Source organism: Mirounga leonina, unplaced genomic scaffold (assembly GCF_011800145.1).
Source record: "Mirounga leonina isolate KUSES-001 unplaced genomic scaffold, KU_Mleo_1.0 Mir_125, whole genome shotgun sequence".
NCBI classification, from domain to species: Eukaryota; Metazoa; Chordata; class Mammalia; order Carnivora; family Phocidae; genus Mirounga; species Mirounga leonina.
Window position 1 is genome coordinate 67,197,821 of NW_023270305.1, and position 12,304 is coordinate 67,210,124.

Here is a 12,304-nt window from a genome sequence, read left to right on the forward strand (position 1 = left end):
TTCCATAGTGCTGTTTTCTTTATCTTTTGTATGTTTTCTGTAGGCTTATGCTTTGTGATTACCTTTACTTTTCTTCTCTTTCTAAGAAAATTTGTCCTGTAAAGCCAGTTGTATTTTGACATTTCCTATAACCACATATCTGCCAAGTAATTGACCAAGTAACTTATCTTTTAATTACCTGTGTCATCATCAAACAAAAATAAATAGATAAAAAGTATTGAAAATAGCAAAGATAGTGTTATAAAGAGCAAACGGGAGTAAGGGACTTGACCTACAACCATACCATGTATTAAAACACATGAATCTACAATAGTTAATACAAATTGACAGACAAATAATAGAGACCAGAATAGATAACTCTAAAACTTAAATGATAGGGCGCCTGGGTGGCTCAGGTCATGATCCCAGGGTCCTGGGATCAAGTCCCACATCGGGCTCCCTGCTCGGCGGGAAGCCTGCTTCTCCCTTTCCCACTCTCCCTGCTTGTGTTCCCTCTCTCGCTGTCTCTCTCTGTTAAAAAATAAATAAAATCTTTTAAAAATAAATAAATAAATAAAACTTAAATGATAAAAGAGGCATCACAGATTAATGAAAAATGAATGGGTATTATTTTTTAAAGATTTATTTATTTCTGAGAGAGAACACGCAGGTGCACAGGTGTGGGGAGGGGCCATGGGAGAGGGAGAGAAGCAGACTCTCCACTGAGTGCAGAGCCCCACAGGGCTCGATCCCAGGAACTTGAGGTAATGACCTGAGTGGAAATGAAGAGTCAGACACTTAACCAATCAAGCTATCCAGGTGCCCCCGAATGGGTATTATTTTTTAATGCTGTGGGAACCTGGGTGGCTCAGTCAATTGAGTGTATCACTCTTGATTTCAGCTCAGGTTGTGAGATTTTCAGCAAAAGGACAAGTTAATATCCTTAATTTAGGAGGAGATGTTTATAGGCTAATAATTTTAACTAATTAACTACGGGGGCACCTGGGTGGCTCAGTTGTTAGGCGTCTGCCTTTGGCTCAGGTCGTGGTCCCAGAGTCCTGGGATTGAGCCCCGCATCGGGCTCTCTGCTCCGCAGGAAGCCTGCTTCTCCCTCTCCCACTTCCCCTGCTTGTGTTTCCTCTCTCGCTGTGTCTCTCTCTGTCAAATAAATAAAATCTTTAAAAATAATAATAATAATAATTTTAACTACGTCCCAAGTTTAAAATGGACAAAGACATGTCACAGAATAGGGGCGCCTGGGTGGCTCAGTCATTAAGCATCTGCCTTCGGCTCAGGGTCCTGGGATCGAGCCCATCAGGTTCCCTGCTCCACGGGAAGCCTGCTTCTCCCTCTCCCACTCCCCTTGCTTGTGTTCCTGCTTTTGCTGTGTCTCTCTCTGTCAAATAAATAAAATCTTTAAAAAAAAAAAAAAAGATGTCACAGAAGAAATAAAATGACAAACATGGTAATGTCCAGTACAGTAGGAATCTTAACCAAAATATTAGCCATGCTTATCTCTGTGTGGTGAGATCCAGGGTTATCATCCTTCTTTGTATTTTCAGTATGGATTACTTTTATAATAAGGAAATATGTAAACGTAACATTTAAACCCATCCAGTGAATTAATATAAGGCTCTTGGGATGTTATCTGATTATATGTATCAAGAATCATTAAAAATACTGTTTATCATTAAATTAGTATTTCCATTCCTAAGAATTTGTGTTAGGGAAATAACTATAAAGATCACGAGGAAGAACTGTCTTTATGAATATATTCTCTGGTTATATTCTTTATTACAATGAAACATTAAAATCTAGAGTTTTAAGAATTATAATGTGGGCGCCTGGGTGGCTCAGTTGGTTAAGCAACTGCCTTCGGCTCAGGTCATGATCCTGGAGTCCCGGGATCGAGTCCCGCATCAGGCTCCCTGCTCAGCGGGGAGCCTGCTTCTCCCTCTGACCCTCCCCCCTCTCATGTGCTCTCTCATTCTCCCTCTCTCAAATAAATAAAATCTTTAAAAAAAAAAAAAAGAATTATAATGCAACCTGATAGGATATTAGGTAGCCATTAAAAATAATGATCATAAAAACTAATTTGGGCAGAGATGCTGATACTGTGAAGTCACAAATGCAGAATACAGAATTGCATTTATATTTTACTTCAGTTTAAAGACATGCATGAGTAAAATAAGTCATGGAGATGAAAAGTACAGCATTAGGAATATACTCAATAATACTGTAATCATGTTGTATGGTAACAAATGGTAAACACATGTGATGAACACTGAGTAATGTATAGAGTTGTCTAATCACTGTATTGTATACCTGAACTTATAGAACATTATATATCAACTGTACTTTAATAGTTTAAAAAATTAATTTAAAAACAAATGCATGAAATACAAAGAAACTTGGGAAAGAAAAATAGAAAAAATTAAAATAGTTATATTAATTTTTTAAAAGTGTTGAGATTGCAGAGGTTTTTCTTCCTATTTCTGTTTTTGTTATTTCTATTTTGTTTTGTTGTAAAAAAGCCAACATGCATCCAGAGGAAGAACAAAGTAAACTCTGTCTCTCTCCTTCCCTATAATTACATATCTCCTCTAGGAAGTTTATTTCCTCTCCCAGCAAAAAGTCCTATAATCTATTAATGTGCTTGGGAGTTAGATGATGTCTATAGTTTACATTAAAATGCATTCAGAAAAAGATGGATTGATAGATCCACAGATAATGTGATTAAGGAAATATAACAAAATGTTGGTAATAATTGAATCTCAGTGGTGGGTATATGGGTAGTCACCTGACATTTTCAACTTTTCTGTAGGTTTGAAAAATGTTCATAATAAAATATTAAGAGAAAAATGATTTTTAATATCTTTGTGGGGGAAATGAGAAAAATAATAGCCAGTCTTTTAAATAAGCAGTATTCGCTAAGGAGTTTTTATTTTCTGTCTGCATTATAAAGCAACATATGTACAGCAGGCAGTGAGATACTGTCTTTAAGGTAGCATGCCTTTGAAATTTACTGGATTTTCTTCTCTCTCTGTGTGCTTGCGTGCACATGCAGCTATTTTGTTTTCCTGTATCTTACAAAAGACAGTCGTTTCCTCACCATAAATATTATGAACAAGACTACTTCTGAAGTATGGTTGATAGATGGCCTAAGCCCTTGGGATCCACCAGTACTTATCCAGAAGAGAATACATGGAGTCCTTTACTACGTTGAACACAGAGATGATGAATTATACATTCTCACTAATGTTGGCGAGCCTACAGAATTCAAGGTAATCCTGGATTCTCTGTGTACCCATTTGAACTGTTAAAAAGTGTCACACTTCCATCAACAACATTTCTTGCTCTAGGAGTTAACTGTTTTGTAGGCTTTTGGTTACGTGTAGAAATTGATGCTACCTTCCTATTGATAACCAATCCCATTTCTCTTCCCTTAGATATAATGCCTGTACATATTGTAATTGTGCCTAAAAAGGTTAGTAAATGAAACATACTTTATCCTGATCTTACCAGTTATCAAAGCCAAACTTAATGATTTGAAAGAATAAACTTTTATAAACTCATTTTATAAGTTAGCAATTTGGATTGATCTCAGCTAGGCAGTTCTGCTGGTCCCAGCTGGGCTTCCCAGTGCATCCCCAGTTAGCTGTTTCTCAGATGCCTTCATTCAAACATTCATTGGTTTGTTGTAAGGTAAGCACTAGGCCATGCTGTCTCACCACAGGGCAGGCTAGCCTGGGCTCCTTCATATGATGATGGTCACACTGCAGCCCCGCTGCAAGCTCATTCCTTTGGCTCTTTATAAAACAGTGAAGATTAATATGGTCTATTTTTCTGGATGCTAGAAAGTTAGCATGTTTTGTTACCTAGCTCTCTTCTGACTTTGTTCCACACAGCTCATGAGAACAGCAGCTGATACCCCTGCTATTATGAACTGGGATTTATTTTTCACAATGAAGAGAAATACCAAAGTTGTAGACTTGGACATGTTTAAGGATCACTGCGTTCTATTCCTGAAGCACAGCAATCTACTTTACGTTAATGTGATTGGTCTGGCTGATGATTCAGTTCGGTCCCTAAAGGTATGTTTAATTTTCAAAAAGACAATACTGTTAATCAAAATCCATACAGTTTAGTTTAACAGAACATCAAATTTTGAATAGTAGCAATGTACTTTTTCTTAAAAGAAATTTAATTTAAATGAAACATAGCATACTGGCTTTTTTCATGTTTAGGGGGTTTATTTTAGAATTAGAGGACCTTGATTTTAATAAAGTTTTACTTAAAATACTGTCTTATAGCATGAACTTCAGAAGTAGAGCTCAATGTCATCTTATTTCTCTTTCTGCGTATCTCTATCATACATCTCTACAACTTTAGGTATGCTGATAGCTCAGGCTAGCTTGCCAGCTAGTGCCTAACCAACCACTGCTTGCTGCTCCCATCCCACGCCCCCAATAGGGATGCGCCTGCTGTATTTCTGCCATTATGTCTGCACCATCTTCTTTTTGCCAATTTTCTTAACCTGTTGGGGTTTGGGGGAGGGAGTGGCAGTGGTCTCCACTGCAGCACAGCCATGATGGTGGCACATTTGCCTGGCAGGCTGAGTTGCTGGTATTGCCTGTGGCTGCCAGGAAAGATAATCTGCCTCCACAAGTGAACTTGTTAAAATTGGTGAATGCCAACCTTATTGCCCAGTGTTAAAGCAGCATTAACATGTAGGTCAGATAACAGGTGCTGAAAGGAAGGGGAAAGGCCTCCATTTTACTTGATAGGGAAAAAGTTGTTAAGCCAGTTGACCACTTATAACTGCCTAATTGCATTATTGTCATAGTCTCCTAAAATGCAGTTCCAGTAAATTCACTGGATGTTTATTGAACTTCTGTACACAGATATTAAGTATACAATGGGCTTATGTAAGTGGCCCAGGAAAGCCTTTGTAGGGAAAGTAGAATTTGAGATAAACTCAAGAGGAGAGATAGAATTCTGACAGGGAGGGAAATGGTATTCTAGGATGAGAAAGTCCATCAAATAAAGCTCTAAGAGCTGGAGAAGTTCAGAAAATGTTCGGGAAACTGCTAATAATTCTGTTTTATTGAAGCACAATAAATGTATGTAGGATGAAGCTATGATTTGACATTCTTTGACTTTCAAATGAGAAGCTTATGCATAAATTATGAAGAGAGGAAAATTTGAAGTTTGGGGGCATAGAAATGAGTTGAGTCGAGTTATACTTCATGAGGTTATCTGGCGGCCATTTTAGGCTCCACCAAAGCTTGCTTTGATGATAAGGCGCAAGGAAATTACCTTCAAGTTTATCTTGGTATACGTAAGAAATACCAAGGTTCCAAAAACAACCAAAATTTTCCAGCTACTCCCTAAAATCAAATTATCAAATAGAACATCTTGTATTTTAGAGGACTATGTAGGTGTCCTTAAAATAAAAAGGGTGATTTAAACTTAGTGATTTTCTTATTGTCTTCATCTACTGGATTCAGAGTTTCTTTTTACTTGCTAATTGATGCCAAAACCATACATCTTCAATTGGGAAATTGAAGACAGGGAAATCCCATCTTGAATAGGGATGAGAGAGAATGTATAATTTCTAGCAGTGCATTTCTCACAGCAAAATTGTATGTCAAGACAATCGGCAATGTTATGAGAGTTTACTATAATAAAATTTGACTTCTCGGGGCGCCTGGGTGGCTCAGTCCTTAAGCGTCTGCCTTCGGCTCAGGTCATGATCCCAGGGTCCTGGGATCAAGCCCCGCATCGGGCTCTCTGCTCAGCCGGAAGCCTGCTTCTCCCTCTCCCACTCCCCCTGCTTGTGTTCCCTCTCTCGCTGTCTGTCAAATAAAAAAGTAAAATCTTTAAAAAAATAAATAAAATTTGACTTCTCACTAAATACGACCTTTGCATTTTTTAAGTATTTCTAGTTTAAAGATATGCCTCAGTTCCTGTGGTTTTAACTGCCATTGCAACAAACGTCAGGTCTTTTTTTTTTTAAGTTTTTATTTTAATCACCTGGTGCTCATCAGGATGAGCGCACTCCTTAATTGCCATCACCTGTTTCGCCCACCACTCCCACCCACCTCCCTTCTAGTAACTGCCAATACTCTGAAGTTAAGAGTCTCTTGCTTTTTTTTCTTCCTTTGCTCTTTTTCTTTCTTAAATTCCACATATGAGGGAAATCATTCGTATTTTTCTCTAATTTAACTTAGCATAATACTCTCTAGCTCCATCCATGTCATTGTAAATGGCAAGATTTCATTCTTTTTTGTGGCTGAATAATATTCCTGTGTGTGTGTGTGTGTACACACCACATCTTTATTCATCTGTCAGTGGACCCTTGGGCTGTTTCCATAATTTGGCTATTGTAAATAATGCTGCGATAAACATAGGAGTGCATGTATTTCTTTGAATTAGTATTTTTGTATTCTTTGGGTAAATACCCAGTAGTGAGATGGCTTGATAGTAGGGTTGTTGTATTTTTAATTTTTTGAGGAACCTCCATACTGTCTTCCACAGTGGCTGCACCAGTTTACATTGCTATCAACAGTGGAAGAGGGTAGGGTTCCTTTTTCTCCACATCCTTGCCAATACCTGCTGTTTGTGTTTTTTATTTAAGCCATTCTGACAGGTGTGAAGTGGTATCTCATCGTAGTTTTGATAAGTGAAAATGAGCATCTTTCACATGTCTGTTGGCCATGTCTTCTTCAAGAAATGTCTGCTCATGTCTTCTGCCCATTTTTTAAATTTGATTGTTTTGGGGGGTTCAGTTCTATAAGTTACATCTTTTAGATATTACCCTTTATTGGATATGTCATTTACAAATATCTTCTTCCATTCTGTAGGTTGCCTTTTAGTTTTGTTGTTTCCTTTGCTGTGCAGAAGCTTTTTATTTTGATGTAGTCCCAATAGTTTATTTTTGCTTTTGTTTCCCTTGCCTCAGGGGACATATCTAGAATAACGTTGCATGGCTGAAACTGCCTGTGCTCTCTTCTAGAATTTTCATGGTTTCAGGTGTCACATTTAGGTCTTTAATCCATTTTGAGTTTATGTTTGTAAGTGGTCCAGTTTTATTCTTTTGCATGTGTCTGTCCAGTTTTCCCGGCACCATTTGTTGAAATCAAGAGACTTTTTCCCATTGCATATTCTTTCCTGCTTTGTCAAAGATTAATTGACCATATAGTTGTGGGTTTATTTCTGGATTCTATTCCGTTCTTTTGATCTATGTGTCTATTTTTGTGCCAATACCATACTGTTTTAATCACTACAGCTTTGTGATGTAACTTGAAGTCCGGAATTGTGATGCCTCCGGCTTTGCTTTTCTTTTTCAAGATTGCTTTGGCTGTTTGGGGTCATTTGTAGTTCCATACAAATTTTAGGATTCTTTGTTCTGGTTCTGTGAAAAATGCTGTTGGTATTTTGATAGGGATTGCATTAAATGTGTAGATTGAGGGTGCCTGGGTGGCTCAGTTGGTTAAGCGACTGCCTTCGGCTCAAGTCATGATCCTGGAGTTCCCGGATCGAGTCCTGCATCGGGCTCCCTGCTCGGCTGGGAGTCTGCTTCTCCCTCTGACCCTCCCCCCTCTCATGTGCTCTCTCTCTCATTCTCTCTCTCTCTCAAATAAATAAATAAAATCTTTTTAATAAAAAATAAAAAATAAATAAATGTGTAGATTGCTTTGGGTAGTCCAGACATTTCAACAGTGTTTTTTCTTCCAATCCATGAGCATGAAATGTCTTTCCATTTGTGTCCTCCCCAGTTTCTTTCATTAGTGTTTTGTAATTTTCAGAGTACAGGTCTTTTACCTTTTTGGTTAGGTTTATTCCTAGGTATCTTATTATTTTTGGTATAATTGTAAATGGGATTGTTTTCTTAATTTCTCTTCTTCATTATTGTGTATAGAAATGCAACAGATTTCTGTACATTGATTTTGTATCCTGCAACTTTACTGAATTCATTTATCAGTTCTAGCAGTTTTTTGGTGGTATCTTTCAGATTTTCTATTTATACTATCATGTCATCTGCAAATAGTGAAAATTTTACTTCTTCCTTACCAATTTAGATGCCTTTTATTTCTTTTTGTTGTCTGATTGCTGTGGCTAGGACTTCCAGAACTCTGCTGAATAAAAGTGGTGAGAGTGGACATACTTGCCTTGTTTCTGACCTTAGGGGAAATGCTCTCAGGTTTTCCCCATTTAGGATGATGTTAGCTGTAGGTTTTTCCTAAATGGGCCTCTATTAGGTTGTGGTATATTCCCTCTAAACCTACTTTGTTGATGGTTTTGTTGTTGTTGTTGTTTTTTAATCATGAATGGATGTTGTACTTTGTCAAGTGCTTTTTCTGCATCTACTGAAATGATATTATGGTTCTTATTCTTTCTCTTCCTGATGTGGTGTATCACATTGATTGATTTGTGAATATTGAACCACCCTTGCAACCCAGGAATAAATCCCACTTGGTTGTGGTGAATGATGTTTTTAATATATTGTTGGATTCAGTTTGTTAGTATTGTGTTGAAGGTTTTTGCACATATGTTCAAAAGAGATATTGACCTGTAGTTCTCCTTTTTTGTGGGGTCTTTATCTGATTTTAGTATCAGGGTAATGCTGGCCTCATAGAATGAATTTGGAATTTTTCCTTTTCTAGTTTTTGGAATAGTTTGAGAAGAATATGTATGAACTCTTTAAATGTTTGGTAGAATTCACCTGTGAAGCCTTCTGGTCCTGGGCTTTTCTTTTCTTTTTTTTTATTTTTAAAGATTTTATTTATTTATTCATGAGAGACAGAGAGACAGAGGCAGAGGGAGAAGCAGGCTCCCCGCAGAGCAGGGAGCCCGATGCGGGACTCGATCCCAGGACCCTGGGATCATGACCTGAGCTGAAGGCAGACGCTTAACCGACTGAGCCACCCAGGTGTCCCTGTCCTGGACTTTTCTTTGTTCATTTTTTGATTACTGATTCAGTTTCATTGCTGGTTATCAGTCTGTTCAAATTTTTTATTTCTTCCTGTTTCAGTTTTGGTAGGTTATATGTTTCTAAGAATTTGTCCATTTCTTCTAGGTTGTCCAATTTGGCATATAATTTTTCATAATATTCTCTTAAAATTGTAATTCTGTGGTGTTTGTTGCTGTTTCTTCTCTTTCATTTGTAATTTTATATATTTGGGTCCTTTCTCTTGATAAGTCTGGCTAGAGGTGTATCAATTTTATTGATTTTTTCCCCCCAAAGAACCAGCTCCTCATTTCATTGACCTATTTCTATTGGGGTTTTTTTGTTTTATGTTTTTTAGTTTCTGTATCACTTATTTCTGCTCTGATCTTTTATTATTTCCTTCATTCTGCTGGGTTTTTGTGGTGGTTTGGGTTTTTTTAAGATTTATTTATTTGGGAGAGGGAGAGAGTCTCAAGCAGACTCCTCCCTGAGTGCAGAGCCAGACACAGGGCTCAATCTCATGACCCTGAGATCACCACCTGAGCGGAAACCAAGAGTTGGATGCCCAACCAACTGTGCCACCCAGGTGCTCCACCTTCTGCTGGTTTTAGATTTTGTTCTTCTTTTTCTTTTTATTCTTCTTTTTTTAATGAACTTTTTTTTTAAATTTTTTTATTATGTTAGTCACTATACATGACATCATTAGTTTTTGATGTAGTGTTCCATTATTGTTTGCTGTATATTGTATAACACCCAGTGCTCCATTCAATACCTGCCCTCTTTAATACCCATCACCAGGCTAACCCATCCCCCCACCCCTCTAGAACTCCCAGTTTGTTTCTCAGAGTCCATAGTCTCTCATGGTTCATCTCCCCCTCCCGATTTCCCCCCCTTCATTTTTCCCTTCCTACTATCTTCTTTTTTTTTTTTTTTTTTTTATTTAAACATATAATGTATTATTTGTTTCAGAGGTACAGGTCTGTGATTCATCAGTCTTAACACAATTCACAGCGCTCACCATAGCACATACCCTCCCCAATGTCTATCACCCAGCCACCCCATCCCTCCCACCCCCCACCACTGCAGCAACCCTCAGTTTGTTTCCTGAGAATAAGAATTCCTCATATCAGTGAGATCATATGATACATGTCTTTCTCTGATTGACTTATTTTGCTTAGCATAATACCCTCTAGTTCTATCCATGTCGTTGCAAATGGCAAGATTTCGTGTTTTTTTGATGGCTGCATAATATTCCGTTGTATATATACACCACATCTTCTTTATCCATTCATCTGTTGATGGATATCTAGGCTCTTTCCATAGTTTGGCTATTGTGGACATTGCTGCTATAAACATTGGGGTGCACATAGCCCTTCGGATCCCTACATTTGTATCTTTGGGTAAATACCCAGTAGTGCAATTGCTGGATCATATGGTAGCTCTATTTTCAACTTTTTGAGGAACCTCCATACTGTTTTCCAGAGTGGCTGCACCAGCTTGCATTCCCAACAACAGTGTAGGAGGGTTCCCCTTTCTCTGCGTCCTCGCCAACATCTGTCATTTCCTGACTTATTAATTTTAGCCATTCTGACTGGTGTGAGGTGGTATCTCATTGAGATTTTGATTCGAATTTTGCTGATGCCAAGTGATGTTGAGCATTTTTTCATGTGTCTGTTGGCCATTTGGATGTCTTTTTTGGAAAAATGTTCATGTCTTCTGCCCATTTCTTGATTGGATTATTTGTTCTTTGGGTGGTGAGTTTGAGAAGTTCTTTATAGATTTTGGATACTAGCCCTTTATCTGATGTGTCATTTGCAAATATCTTCTCCCATTCTTTCGGTTTTCTTTTGGTTTTGTTGACTGTTTCCTTTGCTGTGCAAAAGCTTTTTATCTTTTTTTTTTATTCTTATGTTAATCCCCATACATTACATCATTAGTTTTAGATGAAGTGTTCCATGATTCATTGTTTGTGCATAACACCCAGTGCTCCATGCAGAATGTGCCCTCCTCAATACCCACCACCAGGCTAACCCATCCTCCCACCCCCCTCTTTTTTTTTTTTTTTAAGATTTTATTTATTTGACAGAGAGAGACAAAGCGAGAGAGGGAACACAAGTAAGGGGAGTGGGAACGGGAGAAGCAGGCTCCTTGCTGAGCAGGGAGCCCGATGCGGGGCTCGATCCCAGGACCCCAGATCATGACCTGAGCTGAAGGCAGATGCTTAACAACTGAGCCACCCGGGTGCCCCAAAAGCTTTTTATCTTGATGAAGTCCCAATAGTTCATTTTTGCCCTTGCTTCCCTTGCCTTTGGCAATGTTTCTAGGAAGAAGGTGCTGCGGCTGAGGTCAAAGAGGTTGCTGCCTGTGTTTCCTCTAGGATTTTGATGGACTCCTGTCTCACATTTAGGTCTTTCATCCATTTTGAGTCTATTTTTGTGTGTGGTGTAAGGAAATGTCCGGTTTCATTCTTCTGCATGTGGCTGTCCAATTTTCCCAACACCATTTGTTGAAGAGACAGTCTTTTTTCCATTGGACATTCTTTCCTGCTTTGTCGAAGATTAGTTGACCATAGAGTTGAGGGTCCATTTCTGGGCTCTCTATTCTGTTCTTCTTTTTCTAGCTCCTTTAGGTGTAAAGTTAGGTTGTTTGAGATTTTTTTTCTTCTTGAGGTGGGCCTATATTGCTATAAACTTTACTTTTAGAACCGCTTTTGCTGCATCCCAAAGGTTTTGAACCATTGTGTTTCCATTTGCATTTGTTTTTATGTACTTTTTTATTTCTTTTATTTCCTGATTGACGCATTTATTGTTTAGTAGCATGTTATTTAACCACCATGTATTTGTGATCTTTTCCAGACTATTTCTTGTGGTTTACTTCCAGTTTCATAGCACTGTGGTCCAAAAACGATGCATGGTATGACTTAGATCTTTTCAAATATGTTAAGGCTTGTTTTGTGGCCTAATATGTGATCTGTTCTGGAGGATGGTCCATGTGCACTTGAAAAGAATGTGTATACTGCTGTTTTAGGATGTAATGCTCTGAATATATCTGTTAAATCCATCTAGTCCAGTGTGTCATTCAACGACATCATTTCCTTGTTGATTTTCTCTTTAGGTGATCTGTCCATTGATGTAAGGGGGGGCATGAAAGTCCTTTGCTATTATTGTATTATTGCCGATTAGTTCCTTTATGTGTCTTCTTAACTGTTTTATGTATTTGGGTGCTCCCATGTTGGGTGCATAAATATCTATAATTATTATATCTTGTTGGATTGTCTCCTTTATTATTATATAGTGTCCTTCTTTGTCTCTTGTTACAGTCTTTAAAATCTATTTTGTCCTTTATTAGTATTGCTACTCCAGCTTTATTTTG

General features: G+C 38.0%; 1 protein-coding gene across 5 annotated transcripts in view; it reads left to right on the forward strand.

Moving 5' to 3' along the window:
- PREPL (prolyl endopeptidase like) overlaps positions 1 to 12,304 on the forward strand; it is a 57,649-nt gene that overhangs the window by 26,034 nt on the left and 19,311 nt on the right. For all 5 annotated transcript variants that reach the window (XR_004678605.1, XM_035001649.1, XM_035001648.1 and 2 more), the window contains 2 exons: positions 3,047 to 3,263; positions 3,888 to 4,073. Coding sequence is in view for 4 of the 5 variants with exons in the window: in XM_035001649.1 (XP_034857540.1) it covers positions 3,047 to 3,263; positions 3,888 to 4,073 (403 nt within the window). In the remaining variant the exon portion in view is untranslated. The remainder of the gene's footprint in view (positions 1 to 3,046; positions 3,264 to 3,887; positions 4,074 to 12,304) is intronic.